Source organism: Gasterosteus aculeatus, chromosome 4 (genome assembly GCF_964276395.1).
Source record: "Gasterosteus aculeatus chromosome 4, fGasAcu3.hap1.1, whole genome shotgun sequence".
Classification (NCBI taxonomy): Eukaryota; Metazoa; Chordata; class Actinopteri; order Perciformes; family Gasterosteidae; genus Gasterosteus; species Gasterosteus aculeatus.
In genome coordinates this window covers 6,120,812-6,139,061 of record NC_135691.1, presented here as the reverse complement: position 1 = coordinate 6,139,061, position 18,250 = coordinate 6,120,812, and the positions used below count along the sequence as shown (strand labels likewise).

General features: G+C 46.4%; 2 protein-coding genes across 2 annotated transcripts in view; one reads left to right on the top strand and one right to left on the bottom strand.

Moving 5' to 3' along the window:
* Positions 1-5: 5 nt before the first annotated feature.
* On the bottom strand, positions 6-3,822 carry gpr101 (G protein-coupled receptor 101). Its single transcript, XM_078100619.1, has one exon. The coding sequence runs from the start codon at positions 2,941-2,943 to the stop codon at positions 1,579-1,581; it is 1,365 nt and encodes a 454-aa protein (XP_077956745.1). The 5' UTR covers positions 2,944-3,822; the 3' UTR covers positions 6-1,578.
* Positions 3,823-9,849: 6,027 nt separating this feature from the next.
* Positions 9,850-18,250, top strand: part of zic6 (zic family member 6) — a 63,512-nt gene continuing 55,111 nt past the window's right edge. Inside the window, exon 1 of the mRNA XM_040173013.2 lies at positions 9,850-10,125. The gene's annotated coding sequence lies outside the window, so the exon portion shown is untranslated. The remainder of the gene's footprint in view (positions 10,126-18,250) is intronic.

Below are 18,250 nucleotides of genomic sequence, written 5' to 3'. Positions count from 1 at the left end.
TCACCTTTATTAAACAACATACAACCTTTTAATTTTGGATCAGGTAATCTGGAAATGATACAAAAGCACAATAGAAATCACAAAATGATCTAGTTTCTAGTTTTAAAGCACTTGAAAACATGACTTCCTCTAGATTGACGACACACTTGGTTACAGACGGTACTGCACCCCTTTGTCTTTTACTGAGCAACACTAAGACAAACTTATTATACAAGTTTGATTGTCATTTATTATACTGTAGTATGGATTTCTACAGTGAGCTTTTTTAATCAAGGTTCAAATCAAAACCACTCCATCATAGTCTCAACAATACTAACAATAAGACGGTGAGAGCATCCCTGCTCATTATTCTAACTAGTGTCTTTTTTCTTTCTTTTTCTAAAGGCTACACAAACTTGACACACTTCACATAATGTTGTGATGCACCAATTACTTCCTTTGGCAACACGTCATCCACCCAACGACTTAATAGCTTGCCTTTCTCTGAGATGAGTCATTGCAAGCATACACCACTTACACAAGTACTCATTCTTTTTAAGCACAGTTTTTACAAATCTACATGTGTTCAGTGGAATATAAGAAATGTCTTATATAAAAAAAACTGGCGGCATGCGGCCTTCGTTGAATAACTGGTGCAAGGAGTCCACGGGAGTCGTTTTCTTGGAATGTTTTCTCATAGCCTGCACTCTCAATAAAAATACCGAGCTCCCTCAAAGAAAGACTGACATTGATAAAGGCAGCAAATACGGAGTCCAGATCGACAGTGTCACACTGCAGAGTTGACGCAGAATTCGCACCTTGGTGGAGTTAAAGGTAACTGAAGCGCTAAGACACCAGCTCCCGGCACAATAAATCCCCAGTCTACTCGGGTACTCAAAAGGCGCTTCTGAGACCTTGAACAGTTACCGTCGCTTTCTCTTCAACATTCAAGAACAGAGACCATTCGTCGTTCCACAAGCATACACCCTGAGTTCAATCGTTGCAGGACAAGCTTTAGTAATAGGAGAGTACATTCCGTCCCCTCAGGCAGGATCACAAAAGCGAGTTTGTAGAAGATGTGGTTGTTGTGCAGATACTGCAGATCAATGCTATATCAGAGGCATCCATCGCCCGGGATTAGGGTGAAAGACCTTTGATCCGACATTATCATTTCTGTCTTAACAGCCGGTTTAGTTGGAAAAGAACATTAAAACATTTGTAACAGACGTGTAGGCAGTCAACCATTAATTAAATTCAGTCTTTTGGAGAAAACAAATTGATCTAAATACCCAGTTCATTAAGTAAGAGTAGCTTGTGCAATAGCTGGATACATTTCAAATACTAACAACTAGATGACAAAACACTCAAATACAAAAATAACAGCTGCTTACATAGAGACTAATCTGAAACGTTTTTAACGGCTCCAAGAAGTCTCAAAATAAATTAATGAAAATAATGCTATTGTGGATTTCTTTCACTCCACTCTATTATACACTTGTAATGCAACAAAAATAATTCTAGCATCAGGGACAGTTTGATGATCAACTTCAGAACGAACGACCCTGTTGTCAAGGAGAAAGTATTAGTTGATGTTCGTGTTCATGTGCCCGGTTGGCTGTGGACTGTGAGCTCCCTCTCGGAGCTGACGCTGGTGGAGGTCGTCTCCTTGCGGCCGTCCCTCGACCTGGGCGAGGACGACGTCGTGCACTCTTCCCATGTCCGCAGAGGGAAGACTCGGGCCGTCAGACTGGGCAGGTGAGCGTGGACCACCAAACGTCCCTCCGTGGTCGTGAAGCCGCTCTCGGCGGCGGAGCTCCCTCTGGGGCGGCCCGGCGCGCAGAACAGCCCGCAGAGCAACGCGAGGAACTCCTTCCTCACGCTGCGGTGCATGTAGCCGTAGATGTACGGGTGGAGGCAGCACTGCAAGAAGAAGAGCACGAGGGCGAGGGAGGAGAGCCAGGGGGGCACGGCTGCTCTGGCGCTCATAGATAAGGAGTTAAGTATGCTGTAAGGCCCCATGCTGAGGATGTAGGAGGCCATGATCACGAAAACTACCCGAGCGGCCTTGCAGTGGTAGTGGAAGCGTCTGTGCCGGACCCGAACAGGGTAACCCCTGGCCGAGTAGGGGGCATCGGGGGAACAGGCCTGCTGGGGTTGTGGCGGCTGGGGTTGTGGCTGTGGTTGGGACTGTGGCGGGCACTGTTGACCGCCGGGTCCCTGGAATTCCTGCGGCCAGGGCTGGGAGTAGGACCGCGTCTGTATGGGGTGCACGAGGGCGTTCTGCCTCCGAGCCGCCCTGAACACCATCCAGTAGCATCCCAGCATGACGAGTACAGGCAGCCAGAAGGAGAAGGTGGACACCACGACGGAGTACGAGAGGCTGGAGGACCACACCACCGAGCACACCTTGTGATGCCGGTCGAAGTCAATGGCCCCCCAGCCGTAGAGGGGAGGCGTGCTCTGCAGGAAACTGAGCACCCAGGTGCAGATGATCAGGTTGGTTCCCAGGTGAGGGGTCATACGGGTGGGATAGGACAGAGGGTGGATGATGGCCAGGTAGCGATCCACGGAGACGACTATGATGGTGTTGACCCCGGCAAACGCGAAAAGGTGCATGAGCACGACGAGGGCCTGGCACAGCCGGGCATCCAGGGGCCACACACCCGGCACGGTGGCGGCAATGGCAAAGGGCATGACCAATATGGTCTGGAGCAGGTCCGCCAAGAGGAGGTTGAGGACAAAGCGGTTGGCGACGTGGAGGAGCTGAGGCTTCCTCTGGAACACCAGCAGCACCACCACGTTGCCGAACAAGGACACGCACACTATGAGAGATATGAGCACCATCTTGACCACGCTGTTCACCGTGGAGGACCACAGCGTGTCTCCATTGGAGCCGGTGAAACCGGGCTCCCAGGGAGCGTCGGAGAAATTTGTTCCCACATCGGGAGCCGGGGAGCTCGGCATTGTCCAGCGGCACGCGTGGCCTCACATCCAGCGGCGCGTTGACAGAGAGTCAGGTTAGTCCCATCTCGATCAGCGGAATAAGGAAGAAAAAAAAAGACCACCTCTGGTGCAAGAACGAATAAACCGGTCGTTGCTGGTCCTCCTTTTGTCAGCGGATTTCAGGTGAACAACTCAACGTGCAGCCGTCGCCCAGAGCACACGTGAAGACAGTCCGGTCGACTCATCCACGAGGCTCAGCCCGCGATGCTGGAGATGATTGTGAGGAATGATCAGTGATTAAACCCACACAGGGTGGCACAGGCCCTATTCTTCTCACAGCCCACATCTGCAGAGGAGGGTAATGGGGGGGGGGCGGGTGAAAAAAAAAAAAGATGGAACGTGTCTGGCGACAACAAACGGCGCCGTTTCAGGCGGTCAGCGTCGACTCGCGACGTGCGGACGGCGCGCACACATATCGCCGATCGCTACTCTTTGAATGACGTATAGTACCTTAAAACGATCACTCGGCTGTTTTTTTTGTTGTTGTTGTCTTTTTTGGTGGTGTTGTGGCTGTTTGTTCATCATTTGGCTCCCGTCGTCGTCACGGCTCAGCTCGACACGCGCCGCGTGCGTCGTCGCCCCGCGGGGGGTCTCTCATCCAGACGAGCGCGTCTTTCTCCTCTTCGCTGCTGCTGCTTTCGGATTTCATGGCAGACGAAACATTTATCGGTTTTTTTCTTTCTTCTTCTATCAGCTTTGGGGTTCCTGCTCCACCGTCTTAGGCTACTTACGGTCGGGTCTTGTCTCCGATGTGACAGGAGAACATTCTTTTCCCTTTTTTTTTTTTTAAACCGAGGACACCTGCACTGATGCTTCCCCCGCTGGAGCTTGTCACCGACCCCCCACTACCTCCCCCCCACACACTCCCCCTTCCACCCTTCTCCCTTTCCCATTCGCTGTCTCCCTTTTATTGTGATAGTGATTTTTTTTTTTAAATTCAAACCCTGGAATCACAAGACACCGTTAGCCCAGCATTATACTATATATATATATATATATATATATTACAAAACTCACAATGATATATATATATATTAGGGAAACAACTGTTTGAACATGATATTATCCTCTCAGCAACGTTTAATGGTCCTATTTATAAGGGATCATTAAAGAAATCCCTTCACAAGAAATGCCTTCAATGTATCTTCTCACAGATCTCCTATAATAACAAGTGATTCAATTAGTGGCTGTTCATGTGCTCTTCACATAATTGGATGGTGGTCAGATGAGAAGAAAGAAAAAGAGAACGTCAACCAATTAGCTTCTAGCGTTTCGAAAAGAGCCCTCGAACACCATTGGTCATTTAATCCTTGGGTAATGGCACACCGCCAAGACTTAGTTCCAAAACTCACCTCAAGGCACAATGACTGCTGCTTGGAGCATCATATCATCACATCTACACTGGCAGATGTTTGGCCAGTTCTCAATAGGTGTGTACGTTAAAATGTTCATTATTTGGCTAAAAATGCTTCGGAGTTGATTCTTCAAACTGAGAAATGGTCTCACCAGGTCCATTGAGTGGATGGTGCTTTCAGGTGCTTTCACTCACATCACTTATACGTGACCAGTGTCGCAGGATCCCACAGTTTTGCTCATGCTCCATATTTGGTGTTACACTGAAACCGATCAATACACAACCTTTTGAGAAACACGTCAAGATGACGTGAAAGAGGGAATAAACTATGTGTACAACCTCTGACAGGATGAAGCTGAAAACTAGACCTCGACTTCTAAACATAACCGAGACCTGATAGATAAAAAGGGGCCATTGCACCGAGCTCATCTGTATTCACCTGAAGCTTTGAACATTTCTATTAACAGCAAAATCTGTCACACTGTAATATGTGGAATGCTCGTTTTTGATCAAACATACACAACCCTCTGCCTACGAATGCTTGTACCAACGTCTATACAAGCCCTCTTTTTCGATAGGTATAAATATTTAAAAAAATGCATTGACATTATAGCCTTTCTAGCAAAAAGACGTCATTGAGATGCACAAAAAAACAAAGCAGCATGACATGCTACATTTTGCAATCCAATTAGTCTGTGGCCTACTGATCAACGCTGGTAATTAGCCATTTCATTTCAAGTCTTTGCTCTAACCGAGCTATCACAAGCCCTTTGATGTGAGTCTCGAGCACCCGGCCTTTTAGATTTAGATCGCAAATGAAATGCTGGTGACTGCAAAGGGATGAGGAGGTGTATTCTTGTTCTTTTGTTGAGTGGACCGTGGTTGAAGGGCAGACCCACGGGCCTGCTACCTCCTGGGATTATACGACTGTTAACACAGCGCGTGTTCGATGTGGCACCAGGTGCCCGCCGCTCCATCGCTGGGCCTGTCGCGTAGCCACTCTCTCATTTGCTGTCACTCACTGACACCTATGGGCCAATTCAATAAAACACACGACGGGCAGAAAGGACTGCAGGCGGTCAAGGGTTTCTCTATTTTCTTTCTGTCCTGTGGGGCTGTTTTTCATTTATTTTCTCTTCCAGCTAACAAAAGCTTTATCGTCATGATTTTAAACGTAACATTTAGTCAAATTAACAATGTACGAGTCTGTTAATGTAATGAGAAGAAAAGGAGGAACTATGCATTATAGATCTAAGACCCATATTCGTTTAAACGTACTGACACAGTTTCCCTTTTCTAACTTAAAAAATGAATGCAAATCTATCCGTCTAGCTGTTTATCCTCAACAAATTGCCACTTTTATTACCGTCTCTGCTCCCCATGAGGAAATTCTATCCTCTGCTATCCTGTAATGGATTCTTTTACATCACCATCCTTTTTTCCATCCCAGTGTCGGATAATGTTTCAAGTTAAGAGACTGAATACTATTTTATATCAGCCTTGTGTTGTACTTTTCACTTATTTGCAAGTTTCCGTTTTGAATGTGTAGCTTTTTGGACTATGAAGCAGAATATATGATAAGCACGGGGACGTATTCATAAAGCCACGACATTATGCCTTATCATGGCCGACAGGAAAACAGGCTTCTCACAGCAGCCCCTGACCTGACATTGATGAGAAAACACAGGTGTACTTAATAACAATGTCATTACATGACTAACCAGTTGCTTTGATGTGCGCCACACCCGAGCTATTATGTGTGCTGGGTCACCGGGACACGTTGTCACACTCTAAATAGGACAGGAAAAGACAACATCCTTATGAGTGACATCTGCTGTGACATGTCAAAAGGCCTATGACCTTTTCCTGAGAGTAACTGAAAACATGTAGCTGGTATCAGAGCTTTGAGGTGTTTACTCAAGCTAGCTTCCCTCACAAAACTGCATGGCAAACGCAGCAGCTACTATCTAGCTGACCATGTTTCTACAATGGAGCTGAAACTGACCAAAACAGAGCTGAAAGGTGAGGAAATACTGAACTTACATTCATCGAGTGGCCGGAAAGGGAAACAATTCATAACGTTGGTTTGTGTCCAGTATATTTAAAAAGTACAATTTTCTGACAGCATTTTAGCCACTTAGAATTTTTGGCATTTTATGACTTTCAGCCCCTACGGAGCAGAGGAACTAACACCTGCGAGCTGATAGTTACCAGAACCCAACATGTTGCCAAAATATTATTTGTTATGGCGTATTGGTTAAAAAAAAATGAATCGTTGGCCAAGGCCCAAAAACTACAGAAATGTACCTTCTTTTTTATTATCATCGCATCATGTGGTTACTGTTATATGGTGAGTAAAGGTTCAAATTATATTTGTGGCCAGAAACCCAACTCGAAGTGTTGCTGCATGACTGCCAGATGTGAAAGTATTGTTCGCTAACATTCCTCATTTGAACTATTTGCATCAATACATGTTTAGCCAAACATGTTCAAGAAAAGCAACTATATTGTACACTGAGTCTAAGGAAAAGGTAAACTTGCTGAATGTTGTTAGTCTCACCGCAATGACCCGGTCCGTCTGCTGTTGTTGATTGTAGGTTACTGTCTGTCGGCTGGTTTTTATGTTTTCTGCCCCCTGGTGGCCAAAACAAGACGGTTGTAGCGTTAAAGGCTGCGTTAAAGTTAAGCTGAGTTAGAGCGGACGATGCATCGTATCAGAACAACCACTGCATTGGACCCAGATGACTACAAAGAGCCTTAACTCCATCCGATCCTCTATTACTGCTAGACCAAGCCACATAAGAAAAGACATACCGTATATATATATATAACAAATTTCAAAACATGTATATATAAATTTCAATATATATATATATATATATTTTGAAATTTGTTTCTCAAATGTGAGAACTCACGCTTCTCCTCTATGTGTCTTAACTAAGATTTTACTTATTACTACTACTTATTTTTCCCTTTGAAAACCATGTTTTAAAATTTTCTTCACTTTTGCCCCACAATGAACCGTCTTTCAAAATTGATTGAATGACATATGTAATCATTGTGTATTTTCTTCTAATGGCATAAGAAGTCCTGTGTGGAGTTTGGAATGAATTTGTGTTTGATATTGTATATTAAAGAGATTGTAAGGAAAATGAAGGTCTCATGAATTTGAATAGTTTTCTTGTTGTCATTGGAAGGTTCCCATCACAAGTAAACAAGTTTTCTCCCTGTCGAAACACATTTCTGATTATCTGTAAATTTAATGATTTAATGATCACGGTTAAAGAGAAAAGGGCCCACATGCTTTTTCGACATTTAGGCCACTTTTTAACTTAAAAATCATAATATGAGAGAATATCAGCGTTCACTGTGTTCCGAATTCACTGAAGAAAATATGGTGGATAAATCACAAATAACTGAAATACACTATGTGTTCCTATTATTATGTGCAGTGGACCTACCATGTACTTTGGTTTACAGAATATGGCACTGACAGCAAACCAAGACCATACATGTACATTTATAATGAAATACGGTGTAAACTTTCAGGGCTGCGGAATCTGAATTGAATTAAGCCGCTCTGCTGATATCTGGTTTATCTGGTTATGGTGTTGAACAATGATATTCCTACCGATGATACTTAAGCTTCCAGGTGATTAGCGCTAAAGTAACGGTGGCGTCGCCTGTGAGTGTTATTGGAAAAACATGTCGGAGGTTGTATAACACATTCGATACAGTTTAATAACATATACAAGTACAACACGCAATATTTGTGTAATTCAGCTGGAGGGATACTATTCATAATAGTTTCAGAATTTGTATATTTTATTTTTTATCTTGCTGCTTCCCGTCTCCCATCTGTCGAAACAGAAATGAGGCATATATCAAAAACTATCTCACCGGGAAATAGTGTCAGACATTCTTCCTTCACTCTCATTTAGAGACCAACAGAGGATGAATGCAGGACTGTTGGAATGAAGGAATGTGCTCAATTAACACATTACTCTTGTTTCATTGTTTCATTGAAATTAAGAGACTCCTATAGTTCATACAAGGCAACGCAAGCTCAATGGATCTCGGGTCAGGAATACGCAAATAGAAGCGCTTGAGGGATGGAGACAAATATAAACTAAGACACATGCATGCACACAATCACACACACACACACACACACACACACACACTTGATTGAGCATGGTTGTAGTGGAAAGCTGCAAAGAGAATTCTCTGTAAACAAACAGATGACAAAAAGATCGAGAGCAGCCATCACAGCTCTGCTCTCTGAAGGGAGTCTTTCGTTTTATTGCACAATAGCAGTTGTCTCCGAAGCCCAAACAGTTTAGAAGTAATTACTAGTGTTTTCCCCACGAAGGTGATTATTTGCCACACTTGGCAGCCATTGTCACCGGCCGGGCACCACACTCATCAGTCCTACAAAGGGGAGAAGTGCTCGATTGATGATGAGCCTTCTGTGGCTCGAGGAGAATTTAAAAGTACTTGTATGAGGCTCTTTCAGGAGATTAACTTGCAATAAGGGCTACCTGCCATGGACACATTCCCTGTATTCATGGTGCCGGCACAAAGACTTTTTTAAAGAGGGGCACAGCTGCATGAAAGCAAATGGTGAATGGGCATAATGGTCACAAAAGACAACAAACCTCAAGTGTAAAGAAATAAAGTGTTTTTTTTAGGATGGGAGGCTTCCATTCAAAGCCATTCCTTCTTTTGACCATTGAGGATCCGGCCACTCCACCACCCAAGGCCCCAATCTAATTATTTTAGGACAAGACATGTTATGGTGCAAAGTGGCAAAGAGAGAGCACTCCGGACCAAAGTGCACTTTAATTCAATCGCTGTGTTCCCTTCAAATGGACGTCACACGCTGGTGGATTGGCACAATTGGGATTCTCCTGCCAAGGTCTCGAGGCCCTTTGAGCTGAAGTAAATAACACATAAACCCAACGCACTTGTAGATATGAGTAAATGTGCAGGCAGTGTGAGTAGATGTCTTATTCCCTCGCATGTTTAGCGAAAGAATACAACTTGGTAGGAAGGTCCGGGTTCATTCCTTTATCGGGAAATTGTAGAAATCTTCAAAGGCAGATTAAATCACAGCCACAGGGGCCCAGATTCAATTCCATTCATTAAGCAGAGAGAGAGAGACAGAGCGGCCGAGAGACCGCATGTGTCCTCGCTTGCCTAAATGTGAAAATTACTGGTGCCATTATTTCAGATGAGAAAGTGGGAACTGAATGGATTTGCTTTAATATAACAGACATGGGATACCACATACAGAGAGACAGAGGGAGGGCCAGACGTCTTTGCTCTTGCTCACACAGTGGAAAGGCCCTGACAGGTGTGCTTTTGTATGCGTAAAGTCTATGTGAGGTTGAGGCAGATTGTGTGTGTGTGTGTGTGTGCTCGTGCACTCGCGGTGCACTATGCGGTGTGTATGTGTGTGCGTCTGTGAGCGCGTTGTGCTGCCACTCCCTGGTCAAGAGAGGGGCCTTCTCACTTCTTCGTGGTCTGGTCTGGTAGCAGAACAAGATTTAATTCAGTCCTTCATTAGGCTCAAAATAGCCGATCCTCAGATGGAGGGAAAGAGAATGCTTGAGAATTGTAGGCAGGGAAAATTAAGTGTTAGCTGATGGCGGAGCTGGAATTGAATTAGTCGTTAAAGTGAATAATTTTATTCTCGACCGGCATTTCCGCGGCCTCTCTTGTCTGGATTAGCTCCAAACTGTGTGGGAAAGTTGTTTCCCCGCCCCAGGTTGCGTCTTGCATTTTGGGTAAGAACATTTTAATTGTCTTTGGCTTTTACATTTGAAAAAAACAATACATCTTTTAAACTGTAATGTTATATCCAACACTGAAAATGTCTGTGCTTCCAACGATGCCCGTGTGCCAGCTCACGCTTCTTCAAGAACTCGCATCAGCTCTTGGATTTTGATGTCAGTGCCACGGTTAATGAGGTAATTGACACTTAAAAGGTCAGAGGTCACCTCCCCTAAGTTAGTGGCGAGGGATCAGAGATCGTGGAGAAATCCCAAAGCTGAATCAGGGGAGCCTCTTTGTCGACGGCCTGTCATCAGAAATGTCAGGCACGTGTCCGTATGTCAGCGAGCCGCTATTTCCCCACATTATCGACACACATCGCTCGCAAGTTTTTATTTTATCGGTTTTATTATGGCGCCTCGAGACTGATTCAGTTTTATCTTTGACCACTAGATGTCAGGATGTGCCTAGTAACAGTGCAACAACCCCCCCGCCCTCCTGCCACCCCCTCCCTCCACCCTTCACCAACACCTGAGGGGGAAACTTGTGAGTAGCCTACACATGGTGTGACAGCTTCCCCAGGAAGCTCGGGTGACATTTGCCTCACTTAATGACACAAGCTAATTAATCATTAGCTGTCCCAGAGGTATTGCCGTTTGAGAGGCTTTGTCGTGCTTCTCCCCAGTAGGGGGTCCCAGCCTCAACTTGTTATGTATGCATAACTGCCTCATCCCACGCTACAACATCTTAATTCTCACCCGTTTAGCTACTTTGACTGAACTACGCTCGCTCTTTTTCAACCCTTCATCTCGGATAACGTATAATCTGCTGCGAGATGGAGCACCTTTATTTTTTTTTTTTTAGCTTCTTGCGTGTGACACAGTGGGCCCCGGGTGTCTCTTCCCCTGTAGGGTTTGGCCAAGCGTCTGAACCGTCTTCAGGGGTGAAGATTCTATTGATGGTCGATCGGGCGGACAAGGGGATGGGGATTTTAGATTTGTTCCACCGATGGTTTTAACCACTTCATCAAAGCCCAACGCACACATTAGCAGACATATCTAATGAATGCAGGATTAGTACCAGTCCCACCTGGTTGGAAATGATTGTCCTATGTTGAAGTTGGACTCTTCATGACATCGTCTATGTTCAGAAGTTGGAAATCTAAGGGAAGATCGCTCCGGAACTCCAAGCAAACTCAAAGTTTTTTTTTGCGGCTGCGCTTCAGTAAAACCGAGGTGATTGTGTACATGATCCCGAGCTGACGGGGCCATGTGGGTTATGAGTAATTATCTCTCACGGGGTGAAAACCTCTCCAGCCGGGCTTTGAGTCGTACAAGATGCGCCGAGAAAAAAAAGCCTTTGTGAAAAATGCAGAAAATGAAATCTGCCCCCTGTATGTGTTTCTGGCCCCCCCAGCATCATTACCTGCCTCCCCTGCCGGGTCTCAGGCTGGTGTTTGGACAGGCCGAGGTTGTTCCGCTCGTACGGGGGGGCTCTAGTTGATGCACTCAGGTTCCACCTTCACCCACCAGAGAGGAGTCCGGGGTGGTGCATATGTGCACGGGGGCCGTCGGGGGCACTCGGGGGCACTCGCTGATGAGGGCCCGGGCTGCAGGGGGGCTTTGAAAGATGTCAGAGGTTTTGAGATGAGACCCGAGGTCCCCCAGAGATACCATGACCTCTGACACCTGCTCGCTGGCCCTCGTGCTTTGTTCTCTGACCTGCGGGTGGCGCGTACATGTGGAGGAATACTGGCGAGGTTATAGCGGATCCGAAAGTTTCATCCGGACGCACGTCGCAGCGGTGAATCACAGTGCTGCACATATATAACAACTCCAAGGCAACTTTATCGCTGTGTGTGTTGTGTATCGTTGCTGCAATATGTCTCTCTGTATTTGCATGTAAGATGTATTCACTGCGATACCAGTAAAGGTGTGGCCAGCGTGTTACGATGCTCTCTCCCAGTTCTGTTGGTAATTCCTTTTCCCTTTTTTTTGATGATTATCATATATTTAATCTAAGCCGGTTTTGCATGCTAGTTGCGGCTCTTAAATCAAAAACAATCATCGTAGTCAAATACACGCGGGGTTTAATTATTCCATTTCATGGGTGTGGCTACTTATTGATATGCAAAGACATACCGGCTAAGGCTTTGCTGCCCCTGCACTGCCAGGTGCCGTTTAATATCACTTGGATATACACAGGATCCGTCATTTCAACTTTAATCATGGGCACGGTTTGCTCGGCCATGAAAAGCCATTTTAATTCAGCGCGAGCAAATACTGGCCTTTTACTGCAATAAAGATATAAAGTAAACTTGCGTTCCATAGTGGAGAGAAATACGTCTGTAAAACCAACACAGGTCCCCGAGTGAACTCCTCCTCCAAGGATGAAGTGCATTTATATGCTATTATTGTGCCGTGTCACCTTGATGAAGCTCTACATGATTGAGTTTCCTCCGTTAAATTCCAAACGAAGCCTGCTGAAGAAAATCTTTGTACACATCTAAAGCTTTGACCTTGTGGATACAGACGCTGTGGTCTTCACAGCCTTAGCAGGAGGCCTTTGGACACGACACATGAAGAGGCAACAACAACACACTATTCTCTGGCTGCGGCGGCGTCTGCTGGAACCTTTAAGATGCAAAGACGGATCCGGCGCCGCGTTTGTCTTCGTCTACCCGTCTCGGGGAGAAAAAAAACACCGGGGCGTGTCCCTCCTGCGGGAGTCCCATCTGCGGGCCTAAAGTGATGGCACCACCCTTCCCTCCACACCCATTACCATTCGCTGTCAGCCAAACAAACACCTGCACACACGCACGCCGGACGGGGAGGAGGCTATGTACCTGACAGCGGCAGCGGTTGTGCCTCGGAACATATTAAGCAATGCACGACGCTCCTCACTGGGACCAGCTCGGCAGGAGGCCGCAGGAAACAGATGAGGACTAGTCAGGTTGATCAGGAGAACCACATCCTACCTATAGCTGCCATGCAGCGGGCTCACCCTGCCCACCTCTGGGCTTATTAACAATGAATCGACATCATTTTCTGTGGAAAGCTGCGTTCACACTTGAGGGAGCCCACAAAGCTGATGGCGGAACAACAACAAAAAAAGAGGAGGGGGATCACTTGTCGCCCCGTGCAGATCCCCCCCCCACCCCTTTCCTGATTTCTAAACGGGACAGACAGTCCTCCTGCCTCCGTCAAGGCCCCGCGCATGAAATTACCCTTTCCGAGGCAGCGAGGGCGGATTCGCATTGGGACCTTTAAGAGAACTTATTTACTCACTTGTTCATAAGCGAACTTTTCTGCTCAACCCCCCCCCCCCCACCTTTGCAGCTGAAGCTTCACAGTCCTTTCACGGTGTCAGGGGGGCGCAGCCAGGCATTGCGTGTGATTCTCTATCTCAAGGAACCCCGCAATTACATCTGGCACAACTCTACATGAAGTAACGCTTTATAAGCCTTTGTGCATCGCGGCTTTGAAGAGCCGTGGCCCTCTGTAAGTTTGCTTTTTGTCCCTCCTCTGTTGTCCCCCCCCGCCCCCCACTCCTCCCACTCCCACCCCTCCCGGCCTCCCCCACCCTCACCCTTCCCCGATTGCCCCCATCCCCCAGCTCGGGACAGAAGACAGAATGTGATGTGTCGTCTCCCTCCACACACAAAGCCCCAGTGCATTGGACACACCTTGGACGGCACAAAGGATGAAAAGCACGACGAGGCTTGGACACGCAGGACCACGCTGCCAAGCCCGATAAAGACGCCTTCAAAAGTCGAGCAGCAAACAGTGGCCTTCTTCTCTTCTGCTCTCTCCCTTTTCTTCCCAGGACCTCGCAGTTACAGAGGGGGGGGGGGGGGAAAGAGTGAGACTGACAGAGGAAAAAAATATATATTTTTGCCTTCCGTGTTTTTAACCACATGAGACTTATGAATGCAGATTTTGGGCAATGTTGTGTCTGTACGGCAAAATAGTCAGTGTTAATGTGCATGTAAACACCTAGATTAACATTTGTCCGTCTGCTATTGGTATGAGTACAGGATTAACTAAAAACATCCCGGCTTTGAAGCAGCAGGCCCGTAAATGAACTCTGCTGCCCCATCTCAAATCCCCTTGTCTCGTCAGCCGTCTGCTCACGGACTGAGACCTGCCATTTAAGCTGCAGGCGTACGCCATTTTACCTCGTGTCTACAATAAGTCATTATTTGTCTTTTCACACACGGTTTGCTTTTATGGAAATCACCATTACGACCAATTATTCATTTTCTTTATGGTGGTATAGACTGTTTTTTGTTTTTTTTCGCATAGAAAGAAACTGCAACTTTTATTGTACCTTATTGTAAATTTAAGACAAGCCAGAGAGCTGGAAATGTCGCCGTATATGACTTTTTCTTCTTTCTCTTCCTATGTTAGTATATACAAAATTGTCCAGACATCATAAAACATGACTTTACAGCAGCAGCTCCCTCCTCTCTCCTCGCGGTAGTCTCTCTCTCTCTCTCTCTCTCTCTCTCTCGTTCCCTCGTTCCCTCGTTGAAACAGATGGCGTTTTATGCTGGGCACAATCAGGACTATTCAGCGTCAGGGAGGGCAGGCCCTCCCCACCTGCGCTCAGCCCAGTCCCAACCTAATGAACACGTTGGGAGCAGTCTGTTCCAAATTACTCCCAGTTGGAGTCACGGCCACAGGTAAACCCCCCCCACCCCGCCATCACACTCTGCCCCTTCCCCTCCACCTCACCTCCTTTGCAACAGTCTCCCTGCCCACCCGCCAAAATTTATATTGGCTCCAGCGTTTAGACCCTCAACTCTGACTCTTAATCAAATCAAGATTCCTATCTCTGTGCTGTCAGCATTCCAACAGCGCTCAAAGGGGGGGGGGGGGCTGCCTACGCTGCGACAGGCGTATACGTTACACGCCGAGAGATATGGATTGACAGCCAAGTTGTTTATGTGTTGGATCCGAATTGGTTCTGTTTGATTTGTGTCTGAGAGCTGTTTTCACATGTGAGTATTAAGATCTATGCTTTTACTGTTAATCGTTTCCCTCACCTGTGCAAACAAGCACACACACACACACACACACACACACACACACACACACACACACACGCATTTACGTCCACGTATGAAGGAACAGTCAAGCTGCGTGTAAATGCTGTGGCGTTAACCACCTGTGTGCCTTATCAGCATGTTTCAAGTCCATCAAAGTGCATCGTTTGTGCATTTCTGTTGAGAATATTTGTGCTCAGTTCAAACCACATACCGCTTTAAGTTCAATGCACACATGTTTTATTCATCTTTTGAGGTGGAACAAAAGACAGAAAAAAAATCCCTTTTTCTTCACCTTTCTAAAATAACTGTACACGGCCCGCCGCTCCAATATCTTTCTTCCCCATCGTGCGTGTGTGGGCAGGCAAGGGGGCAGTTGTGTATCGTCGGCAGTTGACACCAAAAGTGTGCTGTAGCCAAGAGCCTCTGACACTGTGATACACCCTACGACATCCCCGGGGACAAAAGAATGAAACCAGGGCGCCTGCCTCGTCATGTCCCATCAGTGGCTATAGGACCTCAGAGAACCTCAGGCCAACCACCAGCCCCCACGTGGGTGTCCATCAGTGGAGTTGACAGGAGCGCTGCCCTGCTGGCTGCCCTTCTTCACTGTCCCTCTGGTCAATCTGCACCTCAATTGGCCCTGCACTGGTGGGTGATGCCTTCTCCTTCTGCCGCATGTCAAAAAGAGCCAGGAGCCACAGAGGAAGTGCAAATATCCTCTAATGGCCTTGATCCAGATGGATGCGCCCATGACAATAGGCCCCCGTGCCTGTGGTTTAGGTTTTTGTCAGTGAAAAACGCGGAGGCCACCACAATAACACAGCAAAATTATGCATGCGGGCCAAGTACCATTGACATGTTAAAGAGTGCTGCCAGTTGCTATGATAATTAAGTTAGCTCATTCCAGGACAGAGAGCTCTTTTCTCTTAACATATCTTTAAAGGCACACCGGGCACATGAGGGCAGGCTTTAAGACAATGGACACAGGAGGAGAAATGATGGATTCAGTGGGTCACCATTTCTCTGCCCATTTGCTTAACATAGGCCTATACATCTCTTGCTGAATGCTGCTTGATGGGATTGCCTTTAGGGGGTTGTTTTGTGGGTTTTAAATTCTATCACTCATCGGATTGACACGTTCTATGAAGTCCATATGGACAGCTTGAGGATGGGGTAGATTAAAGGGCTGAGTATGAAATATTCACGTGGCCACTCTACTCCACGACAGTGGCTAACTTTGGATTCTCTTTGTAGAGACTTAAAACATTGCCCACGAGTGTGATGTTACTCTCTGTAACATCACACGTGCCACCAGTGAACACTGACCTGTTTGAGCGAGCAATAACATCAATGGAAACCCCTGTGTTAACTTTGCTTTTAAGTGGGATGTTTGGTTACGTCACGGGGTGATCTCCCTTTGCCTCCATAGGGTCTCATTGAGAGGGGCCACTTTGTGTACAGCTGGGGTGTGTTTGGCCAGTAATGTAAAACCAGGAAGCCTTTGAAACTCAACCAAAGGAAGAGGTTGGAAGTTCACTATTATTTGGAAACTCCAAAGCCTTCCCCCCGGACACACTGGGGTGGGTCAGGGACACCGGCGGTCACCTTTTATCCTGCATCCATGCAGCTGTAGAATGAACTCAAAGTCGGGGAAAGTATCTGGGCTCTCACTTTTTCCTCTTTGAACGCGTCAGTATCTTGAAAGTTGTATTTATTTCATCGCGTTTCTGCTCGTACGTTGAGAGCAGGTCATCGGAATTAGCCTTCAGCGGTCCCTGTCCTGTCCACGGGCGCCGCCGCGTTCATTTTTATATTTCCTCTAAATGGCGCCAATCCGCCACAACAGTCACGGGCGCTGAGTGAGACGATTTTAAAATGCGACTCTGGCACTTTCAAGGCCGGTCCTCTGTGTTAACAAGATGGTAGTTAATGGTTTTGCTTTTATGGCGGTGGTCGCATGTATAATTAAGCTGCTGTTGTATTTGTCATAAAAAATCACGGGGGGTGCAGGAAATGTTGCAGGAGCCATTTTTACTTTGAGCAGTGGAAAATTAAAACCGTCAAACCTCACTATGTTGTTTTGACATCGTTCCAATGTTTATAGATCCCCCTGTGTGTGGTTGAGGTTTCGGCATTAAAAAGCAGTTAAATGCCTCACCTTGTGTTTGTTGGGGGAACAAACTGTTTGCACAATGCGCTGTTTGCACAATGCAGATTGTCACTTCTGGGAGGTCTCGCCTCCGGTGCTACTTGTTGAGAAACATGTTGCATGTCTGCCATTAATGGATGTCTGCCTGTTAACTTCATTGTTCATGCTCAGCTCATGTAACAATATTTGGTGGGTTTATGGTACATTCAGTCCTAACTTCCATCATACGAGGGGATTTTCCTCCCTATCATGTCATGTGTATAATGCCAGACCAACACTTTGAAATGGGAGGGCAATCCTATTGAAACAGGTTTTGCAAAGCCACACTGATAACCTCTTACCCCAGATCATCTCCAGCAGATGTGTATTTATGCTCCCGGGAAACCAGGACAAAATAACTGAACTCCTGGTCCTCTGGCTTTTTAAAGTTGCATTACATTTCTGCCTTTTTGAGACAGCCGAAGCGGTATTAGGAATGAATCTCTTACAAGGATTACTGAAACTTAAGGTGGCAGCTTGCTGGCAGAATGTCATGTACTACAGACGTATAGTAGATAAGCCTGATGTATGATTTACCTCCATGGCCCCAGTCATATCTATGGAGATGAGTTGGGGTGTCGTGGTCCTGGTGTCACCTCCACAACACCGGCCCCCTGCTATGCTGATGACTGTATCTATGCTAATATGGGGATCAGTCAGGCAGAAAGCTCATCTGGCTCGCGCTGTCGCTTTATCTTATCACTCTACTCACCCTGCTCCTTTCTTCACTGCATCGCCACATACCTGGCATGCTGCGCACATGAAAAGAGCACAGCCTCCTCTCACTCTTCCTCCATCTCTCACCTTCACACTTTTCCTCGATTTCCGATTTCCACATTTGCAACTTTTGCTTTCACCGCATCAGCTTCCGTAATGCTTTATTGAATTATCACGTACTGCC

What these genes read in the sequence shown, in the direction of transcription:
- gpr101 (XM_078100619.1), bottom strand. Translation starts at nt 2,943, where the DNA reads ATGCCGAGCTCCCCGGCTCCCGATGTGGGAACAAATTTCTCCGACGCT.